The sequence below is a fragment of the Branchiostoma lanceolatum genome, chromosome 10, assembly GCF_035083965.1.
Source record: "Branchiostoma lanceolatum isolate klBraLanc5 chromosome 10, klBraLanc5.hap2, whole genome shotgun sequence".
Lineage (NCBI taxonomy): Eukaryota > Metazoa > Chordata > Leptocardii > Amphioxiformes > Branchiostomatidae > Branchiostoma > Branchiostoma lanceolatum.
The window spans coordinates 7,278,685-7,296,480 of NC_089731.1; the positions used below are offsets into that span (position 1 = coordinate 7,278,685).

The 17,796-nt window shown below is 44.9% G+C and overlaps 3 protein-coding genes and 3 non-coding genes across 6 annotated transcripts in view; 4 read left to right on the forward strand and 2 right to left on the reverse strand.

Annotated features, from left to right (window-relative positions):
• LOC136442917 (lisH domain-containing protein ARMC9-like) overlaps nt 1-17,796 on the forward strand; it is a 310,166-nt gene that overhangs the window by 143,248 nt on the left and 149,122 nt on the right. The gene's annotated exons all lie outside the window — the stretch shown is intronic.
• On the reverse strand, nt 75-10,513 carry LOC136443381 (uncharacterized). Its single transcript, XM_066440602.1, has 7 exons — nt 9,688-10,513; nt 7,557-7,720; nt 7,255-7,383; nt 6,878-6,985; nt 1,979-2,216; nt 1,595-1,789; nt 75-1,091 (listed from the first exon to the last, which is right to left on the reverse strand). Exons 1-7 carry the CDS (start codon nt 10,271-10,273, stop codon nt 766-768), a joined length of 1,746 nt encoding a protein of 581 aa, XP_066296699.1. The 5' UTR covers nt 10,274-10,513; the 3' UTR covers nt 75-765.
• Trnad-guc (transfer RNA aspartic acid (anticodon GUC)) lies at nt 1,214-1,285 on the forward strand. The gene has a single exon. It is a non-coding gene; the product is annotated as a tRNA-Asp (tRNA).
• Nucleotides 5,843-5,914, forward strand: Trnad-guc (transfer RNA aspartic acid (anticodon GUC)). The gene has a single exon. It is a non-coding gene; the product is annotated as a tRNA-Asp (tRNA).
• Trnad-guc (transfer RNA aspartic acid (anticodon GUC)) lies at nt 6,336-6,407 on the forward strand. Its single transcript has one exon. It is a non-coding gene; the product is annotated as a tRNA-Asp (tRNA).
• Nucleotides 11,013-17,226, reverse strand: LOC136443648 (caspase-2-like). Its single transcript, XM_066440964.1, has 8 exons — nt 16,963-17,226; nt 15,886-16,075; nt 15,517-15,632; nt 15,221-15,397; nt 14,765-14,984; nt 14,270-14,416; nt 11,846-11,955; nt 11,013-11,716 (listed from the first exon to the last, which is right to left on the reverse strand). Exons 1-8 carry the CDS (start codon nt 17,101-17,103, stop codon nt 11,594-11,596), a joined length of 1,224 nt encoding a protein of 407 aa, XP_066297061.1. The 5' UTR covers nt 17,104-17,226; the 3' UTR covers nt 11,013-11,593.

Sequence of the window (17,796 nt, forward strand, 5' to 3'; positions counted from 1 at the left end):
AGTGCAAGAGTGAGTGCAAGTTCTGTCTAAGTTAAGCTAGCGACGTAGCAAATTCTACATGACACCATGAATACTAACGATTTATATGAAGTTTACTTCTTTTTCATGTGTATGAAATATGACACGCCTGTACAAAGAAAACGATATTTCACGAATCACGTTTCTCTGACAAAACAGAGTACGAAAATCCGGATATGGCATACGCCACACAGTGCGTCGTTATCAATACGACTACCGGGTGCACGGCAAGGGACCTGCCCTTCCCTAGAATTTCACTTTTTTTTGTGTGTGACGTATTTACATATATTGCAGAGACATATCAAGTTCACATTGCTTGCGGAACATATATATACCAAGTCATCTCCACGTCATATTGTTCATGGTTATGAATGGTTAAAACTTTTCGTGCCTGCACGAATTGTACGCTACAACTCAATAGGAAGATTGCAGAAAATAGAAAGAATCATTCATCGATAGTTTAGCAACACTCAAAAGGTGATAGGTGGGACTAGCAAAGGCTAGATCCTCCTATGGATGATGCTAGGTCCGTACTCCTCAAAAATCTGCTTAGCAATGTAAGCTGACACCATCGATAGCTTAGCGACACTTAAAAGGCGATAGGTAGCAATGCTGGGCAATGCTAGATTCTCCTATGGACGATGCTAGGTCCGTACTCCCCAAAATCTGCTTAGCGATGTAGGCTGACACCATTGATAGCTTATTTATTAGCAACACTCAAAAGGCACCAGGTGGTGCTAGGCAAGCCTAGATTCTCCTATGGACGATGCTCGGTCCGTACTCCTCAAAATCTTCCTGCGTGATCCAAGAGTCTTGGAAGGATCTTAGAGCGGCCAGGACGGACCCTCCTCTCCAGGCGGAGAACTGTGTGTCCGGGGTGGCGGGGTGGACCGTCACGGGGTGATCCTCGGGCGCGATGGCCGCCAGGTCCCGGGAGAGGCGGTCTAACAGGCCGGGGCAGGACGCTGTCCCGCCGCTCAGGAACACGTTCTCCAGGTACGTGCGGCGGAGGTCGACGTCACACTGGATGATGCTGGTGAGTGTTCCCCCGGGGAGACCACTACAGTCCTTACCTGTAGGGAGAAGAACGTACAGGTAATCATCCGCGGAATGAATAGGGATACTAGTACACGAAATGTATTTATGGATGAGCTTAGATATCCAGAGGATATCTGTAGAGCATCTTTCAAGCCAATCCGTGTTAGTATAGTGGTGAGTATCCCCGCCTGTCACGCGGGAGACCGGGGTTCGATTCCCCGACACGGAGAGATTACTTTTTTAATGAAAGTAAATTCGTGCAAAGTTAGTGAGAATACGTGTTTGGAATGGCCTATGGAGAATGCTTACGATTGCCCTAAACATTTTGTGTGTCGTTTTTACACGTACTCTCTGGCTGCATTGTTTCAAAGGTCTTTCTAGTAATATGTCTTTCTCCTGGTAAGGGAGGAGAAGGGAGAAGACGTCGTCAAAGGTTTTTCAAATACCCATGTACCCACATGCAAAATGGCGCAAAAACACGTGTAAATTGTGTCGTACATCTGCTTTGAAAAAAATCTAAACACAGGTATGACCATACCTATGAGCTCGGGTCTGAAGACCACCTCGGGCGCCATGAACCTCTCGGTCCCCACAGACAACACTTGTCCGTCGGGAAGTTCATAGGTCATCTGCACGTCTTCTGGCGACATCACATGTCTCTGTACCTCTGCGTCATAGTCCAAGGCAACATAACTCAACTGATTCTTCATCTGATTAACGATTTCAGGTTTCACTGTAACAAAAGCGGTAAAAGAGCGAATTGGATTTTGTCGTAGTAGGTAATGTCACATGTAACTTATATAATCTACTTTTGTTATGTCTTTTGAAAAATGATCCATGACAGTTAAATCTTAGAGATAAGGATTTCAAATAGGGTCCACATGAGCTTTTTCTGACAAGCAAACAAACATTCAAGACTTACCCTGTCCGTGTCCAGCCTGTGCCAACAGCCTGCCTAGATGTTCAGTGATGTCCTGTCCTGCCACTGGGATCCGCTGAACAGCGTGAGTGAGCGGAACCCCCTCGTACACGGGCACGACGTGCGTCAGGCCGGCGCCGGAGTCCACCACCACTCCCGTGGTCCTACCGGAGGCGAACAGCGCTAACACCGCCTGGGACGCCAGGTACAGGCCGGGCACATCCAGAGCCTCAAACAGCAACTATTTGGAACATAGGATTATTGTTTTACACACCATTCCATAATATACTAGTAAATGTGACATTTTAGGCCGTGTTAGCAATTCCTACGTCACTGCCCAAACCACAGTCTAAGTAGTATTCATCGATCATAGTGATTAGTATTGTATTGTGTTGTATTGTATCTGCACCTTTGCCAAGAAGGTTATGTTTTTGGTGTTATTTGTGGTTGGGTGCGTTGGTTTGTTTGATCCGAATCATATTTGGTAAGTGGATAGGCGTCAGGAAAACGGCATTTGGTGAAGGTATGATGTCGTGGAACTCTAGCAGTACAGGTGACGGTTTATACTGGTCTGACGGCGAAACGGCGGGCGGTGAAATGTCCTGATAGTTACAGGATCGATCAGGATCGACACGTTTTGCCAGGTGGAACTTAAGTAAGAACCTAGGCCAACAGCTCGCGCTGTCTGGGATTGTGATTCATTATTCAGTGTTTCCCTCATCTAGCGTTTGTTAAGTGAGCACACTACCTATTGTCGGTAAAGAAAAGGTCTTGTAGCTTCACATAACTTTATTATTGAGTCTGAAGTTTACAAAATTGAAAGTTCAAATCAGAACACCCCCCCCCCCAATTCAACTAAATAGAACGGGGTTATCTGAGTTCAAACTGATGATGTTCTGTTGATGTCAGTACGATTCTAAATTCGCCAGGACAACGCCATGGCAACAAGGTGTTCCAGAATCATCCATGATTGTGGCAGGTGAGAACAGTTGTTTTCTTTATCTTGTTTTCATAAAGTTTCTTTTAAGTGATACAAGGGGAGAACCAAAGATGCTGATTTCATCAGTATGAACACCGTTTCAATCATTTCAAGTTGTCCGTAGTGCCTGCCGATGGATGAGTTCAAGTACAAAATTTAATCCATCCCTTCTTTACCAGTGATGGAGTGTCCGTTTCGAACGTATCGACCGTTAACTTTCAAATCTCGCACTTGTGACTTTGACACCGTGGAGGAAGGTTCTATCTTCTCTCTCCGAGTTCGAATCGCATTCTGAACCCCTTGAGAACGACGTTCGCTTGGAAGGATTCCGACATGAGTTGTTTCTCGCCGATCTTCACTTCGTTGAGCGCCGCTCGAGCTCTGACAGCGGAGCAGTGCGCCTGGGAAGTCATGAAGCCTTTCCGGGTCTTCGGCCCCGCCTGGATGCGGAACGCCGGCCGCCCCATCAGACAGGAGCTCCCCGACCACGTCCGCTTCTGTGAAGACTGCGGGCGGCCTCACGACGACGACGACGTAGAGACCACCTGGCGGGTAGCAGGAGGGTACCTGGCGGTGCTGCCTCCTCAGGGCCCGACCTGTGACACCTGCGGCCGCCGTACGGGCGTAAGCAGTACCGTACGGCTCGCACGGTGGGGGCAGGGGTGGAGAGTCGTCGAGTGGCACCGCTTCGACTTCCTCCTCTTGGACGCTGACATCTGGGGAACGCTGGACGAGAGCGCTGTCTCCTTTCTGGTGGAGGACCACTGGGAGGACGAGACCTACCGACCTGGCGACGAAGTCTACTTCAACCACTTGGTCGGGCTGTTCCAGATCCTTCGCCAGGGAGCGCCCTCTGAGATCGAGGCTGCTACTGAAGACATCTACGCCTGGATCAGCAACGAGGAGTACACGGTTGGTGTTGCTACAGACGACGAGCTGTGGGACGTGGAAGAGGACCACTCGATGCCTTGGGTCGTGGATGTGGAGGACCTCTTCATGCAGCAGCCACAGTAAGGCAGACACTACCACTGTTTAACTACGACTTGGTGACTAACGTCACATCTATCAGAAAGCTAGACACACGTGACTCTAAATATTACAACATATGACTTTTCACGGAAACACGGAGCGTACTGACAGGGTACTGGTTTGACCAAAGTAGAACGCTTGAAGCATTTGAAACTTGGACTGAAGATGGATCATCATATGTGTGATTCCGGAGGTGGGGGTGACACTAGGACATCGCTTAGGACAGCGACTCACCGTCTGGGCACATTTCAAGTTTTCGGACTGTAATTTTCTCTTTCAACAATGGTTCACCATCGACAAAGTTGACAGACACAGTGTTGCCGTAGTGCATAACAACTTATTAACATTCACTCTACGGTCAGATTATGATTTTTCAACTAACTAGGATTCTCACAATGCTAACCATCGTTTTTAAAGTTATATAACACATGATTGACAGGACCGACTTGTAGACTTGTAGATGATGATGTTGTTGAATCGCAATGTGCTTCATACACTAAGGCACCTGCCAAGCGTCTCCAAATTCAGTTCAACGTGTCAAAATTCAGAGATGTTTACAAAAATATGCACTAACGTTAACATGAAATTCTGAATATTGTGTTTGGTTTGGATATAGGAGCAATGGAAAAAACGTTCATTCTACGAAAATTCCTATTCAATATGAAGAAAAAGATTGTACGCAACGAACTATCGAGTTTACATGACAAAAAAAATCGTCAAAGACCGTTTCTCTTCAGGCCCGTTTGGCTCGTGAGAACAAAATACTAAATTTCCCCCGGCAAATGGAGACCACCTTGCCGTGGTGCCGGGGCCCAGGTGCCGAGGCGGGCTACATGTGTGTTACAGGTCATCATCGCCGGGCGGCCGGGAGGGGCAGGTGCCGAGACGGGCTACATGTGTGTTACAGGTTATCATCGCCGGGCGGCCGGGAGGGGCAGGTGCCGAGACGGGCTACATGTGTGTTACAGGTTATCATCGCCGGGCGGCCGGGAGGGGCAGGTGCCGAGACGGGCTACATGTGTGTTACAGGTTATCATCGCCGGACGGCCGGGAGGGGCAGGTGCCGAGGCGGGCTACATGTGTGTTACAGGTTATCATCGCCGGGCGGCCGGGAGGGGCAGGTGCCGAGACGGGCTACATGTGTGTTACAGGTTATCATCGCCGGGCGGCCGGGAGGGGCAGGTGCCGAGACGGGCTACATGTGCGTTACAGGTTATCATCGCCGGGCCGTGGGGAGGGGATCGGAGCTAGGAGGTTCCTTCATCGGAGGTAAGGCTGATGACAATTCCATTGGGGTAAATGACGGGATATCATTTTTGTACTTTTAGATAATGGCGAAAATCATCAGACATCATGCAAATTAGGGCCTCATTTATATGATTGATGAGTAAATGTTACGATAGCATTCGAATTCTTCGCTAAGACGAGACTTTCACTACTTTGAGAAATTTGTGTTATTTGGGTGGAGAAGATGATCAACTGATATAACTTACCGAAATAAGAACCTTATCTACATAATCAAAGAGAAACATTCATGATATGTCAGTCGTAAAGATAGACATCATTTGGCGAAGATACGAGGTCGTGGAACTCTAGTTTATTAAATACGTACGAATCCTATGAACATTTCTTATGCCAGTTCATATGTGTTTTTTTTCTTATTCGTATATTTTAATTGAAATTCGTAAGCATAAGTAATACTTAGGCACCCCTGTTAGTATATTGTAGCCTCCATCAGCAACTAATACATGCGAATTGAGACAGCTGTTGAGGCTAAAAATACCATGCGATATCGACGGGATGTTTGTGGACGCCTTTAGATATCCAGGCGTTATTTTGGGGGCATAATTCCATGCCAATCCGTGTTAGTATAGTGGTGAGTATCCCCGCCTGTCACGCGGGAGACCGGGGTTCGATTCCCCGACACGGAGAGCTGATTTTTTTATTGCGCTCTTCTCCTTCGAGCGTAGTCATTGAAAGTAGTAGACCAGGTACATCGAGAGCGCGAACCAGTTTCGGAAATCATAGAAATTCATCCGAAGCTTTTCTTAAATAATTTTTTTACAAACAAAAAAGAAACAAACACCACAAACAAGTGCCAACCCTCGTTGTTTGTACATGTATTATCATCTAAAATTGGGACTCTGATAAAATGTCGGAAACTTATTTTCACAATATTTGCCATCATTGACTATCGTCTGGTTGATAAGAGTATAGGGTTCATTAGTAATCGAACCACGTGACTTGGGTATTCAAACTGATGCGTTCTCTTCGCGTTCTGCTAAAAATTGGAGATGGCTGCTTATGTCTTTAGACATCGAGGGGCTATTCCGCATCATTCAATAAAGCCAATCCGTGTTAGTATAGTGGTGAGTATCCCCGCCTGTCACGCGGGAGACCGGGGTTCGATTCCCCGACACGGAGAGCAATATTTTTTTCTTGTCCTTTATGGTTTTGAATTTGTTCTGCGGCCTGTCCATATAAGATCTGTTCTGAACGATCGAAATTTGTCCTGAACAATTTTTGACCAAATTGGAAAGCTTAGACCACCCCTGTTTCTTCTTACTCTCCAAGCAGAGCATGGGTTTCGGCTGGTTTTTGACGTGTTTTTAGGCGTTTTTGTCGGGCTTTCTACTTTGTCATCTTTTTTTTGTCTCGCCAACACAAAAGTCTTGGGTTGGCGAGACAAAAAAAAAAGATGACAAAGTAGAAAGACCGACAAAAACGCCTAAAAACACGTCAAAAACCAGCCGAAACCCATGCTCTGCTTGGAGAGTAGTTTCTTCTAACCCAAAAGTTTCCGAATTGGACCAAAACTTCGAAGAAAATGCTTTCAGTGATTATAAGGCCGTGTGCTGTCTAACGCATGTGTGACGTCATCCCGACAAACTCACCTCTGCCATCCTCTCCCGGTCCGCTAGGGGGTTCTGCGCAGGCTCAACAACTAGTACAGGACGGTCAGGCTGCGCGCACAGGGAGGTCGTCATCACGTGATGTGCCACCTGCAGCACATAAACGGATGGATGATCGGAGGAAGGAAGGAAGAAATATGCGAATGAACGAATGAATGGATGGATGGATGGATGAACAAGCGCCAATTCAAAGAATGATATTTTTCGGACTTCTACCATGTCAAATTATCGCTCGTAAAATGATGCAAGATTGCAAGATAACACGTCGTTGAAGAATGTACATGTAAAGTTAAGCTCTTGTATTTATTGTCGTATAGAATTAGAAAATCAAATAGAGTCAAAACTGTTTTAGTCCTTACTTTTTCCCAGTCGTCCCAGTCTTTGACGTAACGGTTGACGATTGGATGACGTAAGGAAAGGATCCCCCGCCGCGTCATTGCGTCATCGCCGATGTAATAGTCCTGCTGGTCAGCACCTATAAAAACGTTCTGTGAAAAAAGTTACAGTTATCTTTTGATTTATTTTCTATATCTTAAGTTCAGGAGCTGAGAAAACTAACAAGGCGGTATTGCGTTTGAAAGTGGACTTTATATATCTTAATCGACGCTGTACACGTTTGATATGATAGATGACATTGAACTCTGCGGGTGCAGTTCCTTACCTGATGTCTAGGTGTCCCCACTACGGTCGGCACCACGGCCCGGGGTGCGTCCTCACCCGCAAACCCTGCTTTCACCGAGTCCGTCCCGCAGTCCAGCACGATAGCAGACAGGTCCCAGCGGCCGCCCGTCTGCCCCCACCCCTGGGGCTGGATGGTGTCAGGTCCTGCAGGGGGAACACAGGAGCATCGTGTGAGCAATTCGGAAAAAAACAATCCTGGTCAGAGGCATCAGACTGATCAGAGGAATATAATTACGTCCGTTCGTTTTTAGAAACCGGTTGTCAGATCTCCTGTGGTGCCCCCACGACATCGGTCAAGTAGTAAGATGAGACAAAGGGATAGATGAGATGAGTTCTTTTATAGATTTCTTCATCTAAATATTTGACCTTTCTGAAAGCTAACTCAATATGCTATGAGTCTTGTAGTGCTATGTGCTAATATCGGAAATCTTATTGTTTGACTTTTTCAACGGTTGATATTGTCGTGCGCCATTCCTTCCAATCTTTTGCTCCACCGATGGTCGCTCTGTTACACCTGACGGCATGGAAATATAGCAAGACAAATTAGCTGGGCCGACGAAGGATATTTGCCACCACGATATTTTTGAACACAAACAGAGAGCTACCACAACTGGTCATCACAATAAAGTGTTCTGAGATTTTGCTGCAGGAAAACCGGCCAAAATTTACACAATCGATGTTGATTTGATTGACATGTACGTTGGACGACCTTCTACCAAACGATGCCCGCCATCTTCTCCCGATAGTCTGATGGGTGTTTTAAAGGAGCAGAGAAAAAGAGATTCTAGGATAAGAACCGATTCCTTGGCAACGGGAACAATCTTGTAAGTAGATACTTGGCTTAGGCTGATCTGTAGCCCTCATAATGATGGGAGCGAGAGACGGAACTACAGATAAGAAACCGTTACTGAGGCGCTGACAGATAGATACTCTGTCAGACCGTCCTGTTCGTCTGATGATCCTGTCGATCACTGCCCGCGGGAGGCAGATGAGAATGAATGATACAGGGCAGTGATGACGAGATAACAAGAAATCAGACTTCTTCAGAGCAACAATAGAATCTGCAATACTGCATGGCTCATCAGTATGGACATTGTCATAAAGAAACGACTTGAAAAGAAGCTCGATATAAAGAACACTATTTCACGGCGTGCTTAGCATCCGATGTGTAGGGAACCATCCCTGCTAAGTATATGCAAGGAGAACTAAGGACTACATTTGCTGGGCAAAGCTGAGAAATAATAGCCTGGGTGTCCTCCTATTCAGTTTACCGGGACTTTCCGTCCTCATCTAAAAAAAGAAATAGCAGACAGCTGTGAGTATATGGCCGCGGAAAACCAACTAGGGTGGCACACACATGACACAGGCCAGGTAGTAGTAGAAATGAGAGCTAGCGAGCGATCTCATAATTTGGATGCCAAGGCGCGAATATTCTTGTGTTGGGTGACCTCAGCTGCCATACTATATTGAAGAACTTAAGCACCTAAAAAAAACATTTTCATCATGATTTTCCGGCAATAAGGATATGCCCGACCCTACCGTGGCGCAAAACGATCATTACCTGCAGCCTAACCATCTATAATGTATGTACATCCGTACCGTAATGACATTTGTACCCCCGAAGGCTGCGTCTCAGTGTCGCTTCTCACTAATTAACTTGTATTTGATTGGACATAAGTGGTAGAATTATGGGCTCCTAATGGTGGCTAACGTGTGGTCTAACCGGTTTAAACGTGTTCCAACCGTTCATGTCCGGAGACTACATGTATGTTGTTCATTCCTCATGTGTGGATGGCAGTAAATTACTTTTAATGTCATCTTGGTAATTTCACCAAAGCAGGTGTGCTTGGTGTTTGCGTGTTATGTGTGTATATACGCGTGCGTGTGTGTATGTACTATACATATACATGTGTTTTTGTGTGCGTGTATGCAAGGAGGTTATATAAACTCCTTGGTGTATGTGTGAGCGTTTACGTGAGAATGAGGGAGAGAGAGAGACGGAGAGGTAACGAAAGGAAACAGAGAAAGAGAGAAGTTAAAACGTTTCATATTAGTCCATCATACCCCATGGACACCATCACACGAAACGTCTTAGCTGTGGTAACACTTACCCTTGGTGTTCTCAAAGACGTCAGTATTTTCGGCATCAGCTTCGTCAAACCGTAAGCGCCTTTGAACGTGGTCACCATGGATACCACTGTCGTCTGCGGGTGTTGTTAAAGTTCTCTCTCCCTCCGCAAAAATGGCGGAACCTTGAGTTGAGAGATTGTCTTCCTTCTTTTCTTCGTAAGTCCTGTTTACTCCTTCCTCCTTGCCTTGACCTAACACCTCAGAATCACAGCTTCCATCTGGGCTAGTCCTTCCACCCTCTCCTGCTGAGGTCTGTAAATATTCAGTCGGTTCGCTCAAAGCTTCTTGATCTTCTGAAGTCCTTGGCTGAGGGTCGTCGTCATCGCTTCCTTGTCCCTGTTCCTGCTCGTGTTTAAAGGACTCCTGCACCGAGTCTCTGCCGGGGTCGTTGTCGGCCACCCGTGCGGGCTCGACGCCGCCCAACGTCGTGCTGGACTCCCCCGGACAGCTGAGTTTGCCGTTCTCACGGATACGGACGGCTTTCGCCTGTTTTTCAGCGGGGATTTCATCCTCGGGTCTCTTCTCAGGTGGTGCTGGTGTCACCTGTACGCTACTTCCGCATCCCATGGAGTGGGAGGGGGGCGGGCGACCGTCCTGCCGATAGCACACTCACCCTGCCGTCGAATCAGGCACTAACGCTGCCTGGCTATCGGAGAAAGCGGGCGAAGCCCTTGTCAGCTTTTCTCATCTGCCACAAGCGGTCAATACGCACGCTATTACGTCTATACCCGAACGGAGTCTGGAGAAGTGAGCAGCCCTACGCCAGCAGGAGATCTCAGACGACATTAGGTCGGCTGGTTGCGCGGTTGCCATGGGGACTGTTTACCAATCGTCACCCCTTGCCTCGGGCGAGACGACCAATCACGGAGGGGAGAAAGGATCGCGGGGCCGGGCTGACAGGTCTACAACTCACTACTTTGGTTGCTGAAAAAGTACTTAATAGGCCAAATAGGGTCAATGGTTTGTTAAACTAAATATCTGACAGCTATAATGACCACTCAAGTTTATTCCTCATGCTTCGTATTTTCATGACCATGAAAATTTTCATGAAAAAGACAAGGTAAACTCAGAAACCACAAGGGACATCTACTGATGAGGGTACAACTACTACTAGGTTGCTTTTGTGTTATATTTCTTTTACTACACACATGGTCATTCCTCCGTTTTGCTGTATCAGCTTTGTTTTATATTGAACGTTACTTGTGCGTTTATGCGTTTCCCATAATTGTTTTCATGTCTGAAAAACGTAATAGAATAATAGGTTTTGCTATCGCAAACATATAGTAAGAATTGAAAAAAGACTCTCTTGAAGGAATAAGAAAATATTTGGTCATTTCTATTATCAAAGACAAGTACGCAAACTCGTAAAGGCATTCTTGTATCATACGTTTACCACAATCATATATGTAAGACAAGGAGTGCCTAACCAACGATTCTCAAAGAAGCTAACATTCCGAGATCCAAAGGCATGCTTATTACAGCTTTATTCTTTATTACTCAATTTCCAAGTCTATCATCATGATAAAGGCATAATGATAAAATGCTTTACCGCATTCACAGGCTCAGCAGTAAAGGCTCCCAGTCAGAGGCGTCGCCAAAATAAGGCCAATCTGTCCAAATTTATTTATTTTTTCATTACATAGAATCCATCGCTACCTCTTCTTTACATCCTTACAAAGCATACTCTCTGTAGTAGAACATAACTACCTTTTCTGTTTGCAAACAAGTACTGTCTTGGTCCTGAGACCAGCTACTGGTCCCTTGCTCCTATTCTCCATTGTTTTAATTACCAGACAGCATGATCCCTAGGTACTGTTTGATCCTATTGTCAACATTAAAATCATGAGTTGTTGTGAAGCATTTCGTACCATTTTTATGTCGGAATTCTTAGATCCCGGGAAAGAAGTAGAGGTCATTCCTCAGTGTGTCCACGAACTCACAGCTCTCCTTACCACCGTGATGTTCTGTCCCCGGACACGCAGCGCTCTTTTGGGAGACAAACTTGTTGACCTGGAAATTTGAATTAAAAGTAATTTACAAGTTTGACATTAGAAAGATAGAAATAAGATTCGCCCATGTACAAATGTTTGCAGATGACGAAAATGATCAAATTGTATTAAAGACGAGTATAGTTTTCACCATTCTCAGCATTGACGATAGTTCCCTGTCTTTCGCATGCTCCATGAAGACTTTGGTAATGGTCTGGATATACCAGCTTCCGTATTTGGAGTTCCTGAATGAAACATTGCCTACAGAGAGAAGAAAATAAAACAGATATTCTCACGCTTCTATTGGGGGGGTCTGGGGGGCCTCCCCCGGAAACTTTTAAAAATCTAGATGCTCTCTGGTGCATTTTAGAACCATTTCTGAGCAAAATAAACGCTGGCGGGATAAAGATTTTTTTTACGTAGAATCTGCCAAATCTCATTTTGGACGGCCTGGACTCTGACAGAGACCGTCCATTTTGGACATTTTGACACACATTTTGCTGCGAAGTCGGTAAAAAAATTGAGAAATGCGCATGGTCATTTTGTGTTTTCCACTGAAGCTGCGGCCGCGGTGGGAAAGATCCCACGCTGGCGCTTCTTGGCGTTGATGCGGACGCATTGAACGTAACTACCTTCCTCAACCATGATTTGCCTCTGAGTCTCGAAATGAGACTGCGTCCAAAATAAATTAAAAAGGGAGGCTAATTACCGTCAACAGTAGTACAGGAATCTTACAGGAACAACAGCCTTGTTTTCATAAGAACGGTGAACTTCCAGAGTTCTCTGTTACGCATTGTTAGCAGTCCATGACCGGGAGCGGGGCGCGGCACAGCTCAAAAACATCAAACTCACGCCGGGCCGCTGTGCGGCACGCCTCCCGTAATCTCTAGGAAAATTTTCCGTGTCAAAAAAGTGCCGACGGCCATACGTGGGGAAGTTTCACTCGAAAAAAAACAACAATCAAATATGGTACTGTTGTCCCTCATTGTGCCCTTTTAATAGCAACAATACGGACTTTTGCGGTGCTAAAGATTCTACAAGCGGTTATGTCTTGAACTGGGACGAACTCGCGCCAAACATGAAAGTCACGAAATGCTTGAATGTTGATAGCATCACAACGTAACAAAGCACAAAAGCAAACACATCGATACATAAAAACAATTAAAGATTTCCAGAAATCAATACAAATCACTTAAATCTCACCCAATCGTCTTATAATCCAAGGATTTTATACATAAGTATTACAACGTGTATCAACATGCAATGTGATCGCGATCTCCCTCTTTTATGCTTGGATGCAGTGAACACACCGAGTATAGCCATGGTGTCAATCAGATTGGCACCATGGTATAGCTGAGTGCACGTACAGCCATCTTGTCCAAAGTTGTGTCGCGATTTTGCTCAATTTGACGCAAATACTAGCTCATATTTGGCAAGTAGCACGACTGCACGACGCATACTCAGGAAACGGGGATAGTACGTACAGGGTGAAACCAAACTGGGAGCCGAAGAGAGCCGAAGCACGCGGCTTTTATGTAGAGACACAACTTTCTTAAGTCTCCATGGCTGTATATATGGCTGTCTTGGCTAGCGGTTACGATTTTGCCACCGGAGGATCATTAGTTTTCTAGCATCGACCCAACATTGAACCGGCGTTGATGTCATGTGGACTCTTTTGACGGTAATTTACTTGCCCTGCTCGTCTTTGACCCACAAATGGATCTATTTCATACTTGGTCGCGCTGGTTGTCAGTGTACCGATATGTTTGTAAATAAACTACAGTCTGGGAATATTACTTGTAAGTTCATGTTTACTTACATGTTCCTTTCCATGCTAGTAACGTTCATGGGGAACCCCCGGTCTTAGCGACATAAAATAAAACAGCGTGTGATAAGAATACAGCAACGTGTGTGACAGCATAGTCTACTGATTTCCAGCGTATTGAAAAGCATTTTTTTTTTGGAGTCGTTCCTATTTAAAGCACCGCCTCTAAATTGCGTTTATGAATGAATGAACTTTTTTGCTCGACAGTTGTTAAGCTGTGTGGCAACAATGACAAAGCAAGCAATATAATAAAACCTATGACAACCAGAATATGTTTTGATGGCTTGAAAATCCTAACTAAATTTACCGGGAGAGGATGACCCCGCCCCGGACCTCGATTGCCAGCGCCGCTTTCTGGGCTGGCGGGAAGGTAAGTCTTGTATCGTTGCAGTGCCTAATCTCTAAATTAGTCTAATAATATCTATACTGAAGTCAAGAACTAGAATTAACTTTTCTTCTGAGCGGATTAATAATACAAGGTTGATCCTCGGCCTCTAGCCTTGCCCTCAACAAAAGTTTTGGCCGGTCGGCTTGTATTTTTTTTTTTTTTTTGACGGCGCGAACGGGGGGGCGCGCGCCGGATGCGCCCCCCTCTGGATCCGCGGATGATGCCATACAACCGCAATGGTCGCAAGAAAGAAAACAGATGAGACAAATGTTGACATTTCGCAGTTGTTGATGTGTAGACTATTCACAAAGAATTTGTTACTTCTACTATAGCTAACTCTCACAATTGAACACATTTCTTACCCGGCTGTGTGGCATAGCTGAACAGCATGTCAGATCTAGTAGGTAAGGGTGATTTTGCGTCTGCTTGGTCCGTTCCCCGTGACTTCGGCCCCAGAAGGTCTTGCATCTTTCCAGCATCTGGCGCATCAGTGCCCTTGTCAACAGCGTCTAAATTCAATCAAATGTAATCTTACTTTTGATTCTATTTTTACAAGCAAGTAGACATGCACTGGCAAATTTATGCAATCTATAAGTTATCTACTTATGATACATCTCCATTAAAATACCCAGACATACGGTACGCGGTACAACTGAAACAGAATTAGAAGAGGACTAGGCTTCTGCTATACGACTCGCCAGTCAAGAAGGCAATAGCCGAAGAATACAGAATGCAGTAATAGTCGGTCCAAAGATTAAAAAAAAACACTAATTCATTATTTTGATATATTCTAAATGCCAACATGGCGGTCATATGTGTTGTGACGTCACGTTGAAACCCATTTAAAGCCTACTGACCTCCTCTGCAGGCCTGTATGAAGAATAACTTTGGTTTTCCTTGTAGATCGGGACAGTTTTTGTTATCGAATACCGCGAAGATATCCCTGTACTCGACTGTCTTTCCATCGGTGCCGTAGATTTCACCTTGTGCACCGTGTGACATCAGCACGACGATACAGGCGTCGGCTGCCTTGTGTTCTTCTTTAGCGGCAAAGTTCTTCAGAATCGAGCACATATCCTAAGCGTAAATGGGTACATGTCAACGATTAAACGTATAGGGTGAAAAAAGGAAAGAAAACTAAGTCTGATAGCTGAGGAAGAATAAAACTGTGCAAAATAAAACATTTTTGGTCATTCGGTTTTCAATTCAGTGCACAACTTACGCTTCTGACATCATGTTTGTTACATACAGTGGAATGAGTCAACTTTATAGACCTCTGTTTCTTTAATCCATCACACCTCTATTATATGTACCTCTGCACTTTTATCTTCTTCTGGAAACGTTTGGAATCCAAGTCCAAGGAGTAGATGTTGTACATTGAGAAGGTCAACCTCTCCTCCCTTCCGGTCTTGAAGTCCACTTGTCTGACCGAATCTGGTGTTACTGAGGATGAGAGCGAGGCCTCGAGGCTTGGCTTCCATCTTGTACGGCTGAGGAGAGGTAAAGTTTCTAGGATTAAATTCTGCTGAGCTTGTTACCTCGAAGATCATAAAAAGTGGCATTGGAAAGAAGATGGTACGTGCGAGAGTCTAAATGTACTGTTTCTGACCTTGTGCTTCATCCTTGTCTCCTGCGCAAATGCAGGCGTGCAATGCTTCACCAGGACTGGAATGGGGCCCTCCTTGTCGTCCAGAGGTATCACATCTACCTGATCAAGATTTTCCTCTGAAAGTAAAATTTGGTATACCAATATTTAGTTTTGTATCAGCAACTATGTCACAACGGTCACAATTAAAAGTGTAGTCAGAAAACAGCAATGCCATGAGCATCTGTCGGAGTATCCTCCCAGCAGACCCGATATTTCCCGAGCGGGTTTCAGCGCTGATAAAGGAGGGTGCTGTCGGAGTATTTGTTCTACTTGCTGTGGTAAATGCAATCTAATCCCTCGAACAGACTCTCATGAAGAGCGGTTACCCACCTGGTGGTACACTCACAGTCAGGGTTTCCATTTTCTTCTCCACGCCAGTCGTCACACCTTCGAGCTGGTCCGCGACGAAGCCCTGGTCTGTTCTGCGCAGGGCGGCGCAGAAGGCTGAGAACGCCGTCGGGCCTCGTCTGGGCAGGAGGTCCAGGAGTGCGCTGATCCTCCTTTCTTTTGTTGGGTTACTCTGATTACGGTAAACAGAAATGTAAAAACAATACAGGAAAAGGGAGTGTAATTAAATTAATTTTGAGAGAAAAATGGAGCTTTGACTGATAAAAGATGCCAGGAGTCATGTGTCTATGCTATCACCGGCATGATGACTTGTCGTAAGTTAACTAGTTACATATCAAGTTGGCCAGTGTTAGTTTTAGAGGTCATTACTGAACAATACTATTGGAGGACTGCCGTTGAATCAGATTTGTAACACTGACACGATCTTTATTGTAGCCGCGGCGACTCTAGTGGGAAGACGTATTTAGTTGTACATTATACAGTGTCTTCAACACTATAATAATAACTTTATTGCAAGTTCATGCCCGAAGGCTAATTGCAGACAAACAAGTACATGGAAATACAAATATAATCAAAAATAGTTATCTAGACTTCTGTGAAATTTCTAAGTTAACTAAGGTTGACTATGGTTGGGTTTGACTTCTTTTTTGAAGGCAGTGGGAAATGAAGAGACCCACGTTTTTTATCGTAAGTGGGTTTGTTGATTTTAGTAGTGATATGGATTTTTGTAAGCTATTCAAATGGTGAAATATACAAATACGTCTTCCCACTAGAGTCGCCGTGACTAGCTTTATTGCTGCTTATAGCATACCATGTACTATTCCGATAGTTCAAAAGTGGCACAGACCACTGCCAAACATCACAGTGACGCGTTGTTCACTAACCAACAAGGAGACTGCGGATTCTGTACACAATTATCGAAGTTCCTCTGACGATCCAGGAAAGTGTCATCTGAACCTTAACTGACACCTTAGCTGTATAGTAATCTTTGTTATCATAAATGTTGAGCTAAGTTGCAGTGACTCATTTTGTTTTCACGATGTTACCTCTAACGCTTACCTGTATTGAGTCCACCATACTGTCGTTGACGATAGGGATATCGGCAGCAAGTAACTCCGCTAACAGTCGGTCTAAAGACTCAATGTTGTCCAACAAGAAAATTCTGTTCCTTCTGAGTATCTCTCGGTGCCGTTTTTCCATGTTTCCTACCAACAGGGCGCTTTAGATGATCAAATAGACCTCACGAAAGTATCAGGAACTCAGTTTCGAAGTCACAAAGCAAAGTTGCACCTTACTTCCGCATTTTAAGGTTACCGCAAAGGATACTGGGAAGGTTATGACGTCACAGCAACCTGTCGTACCTTCGAGGTAAATGGCAGGTGCAGTTTACTTGATTATTGCCAGATGTCGCTGTCACCAGTAACATTCTTATCCTAACTGGTACTTGTAAGTATCATTATATGGTGCATGCAATCCTTTTTGTTCAGATGAGGAATAAGTTCAATATGAATTTGAGAAAGAATTGAGTATTCAAATCGGTGTGTCGTATCAAAGGCTCACCCAAGCCTTGTTAATATACTTTTCAGTTTTGATTTATATCTTCAATCGAATAGAATATTTTGACTGTCCATCACAAGTATAGCAGTTCAGCTGCAATGATAACATAGCAATATTAGCAGTTTAACCAATGAGATTGGTTGCATGTTCGTCAACTATTTGCACTTATGTTTTTATTTTGTATTTCTACATTTTGATGGAGGTGGGCAGGCTATGGGAACGGTCTATTACCCAGCAAAGAAATATTACTATCTTCCCCATTGTATTATTTGTGGGCCTTGCGTCTATAATGGCTAAATATCACGATATGCTAACAACAACCATGACTCAATCAAA

Coding starts and splice junctions, on each gene's coding strand:
- LOC136443648 (XM_066440964.1), bottom strand. CDS start 17,103: ATGGAAAAACGGCACCGAGAGATACTCAGAAGGAACAGAATTTTCTTG. Junction 16,076..16,962: donor GTATGGTGGACTCAATACAG/GTAAGCGTTAGA, acceptor TACCGTAATCAG/AGTAACCCAACAAAAGAAAG. Junction 15,398..15,516: donor AGACAAGGATGAAGCACAAG/GTCAGAAACAGT, acceptor ACCTCTCCTCAG/CCGTACAAGATGGAAGCCAA.
- LOC136443381 (XM_066440602.1), bottom strand. CDS start 10,273: ATGGGATGCGGAAGTAGCGTACAGGTGACACCAGCACCACCTGAGAAG. Junction 7,721..9,687: donor CGTCTTTGAGAACACCAAGG/GTAAGTGTTACC, acceptor TTCCCCCTGCAG/GACCTGACACCATCCAGCCC. Junction 2,217..6,877: donor ACCGGGAGAGGATGGCAGAG/GTGAGTTTGTCG, acceptor TGTTCCAAATAG/TTGCTGTTTGAGGCTCTGGA.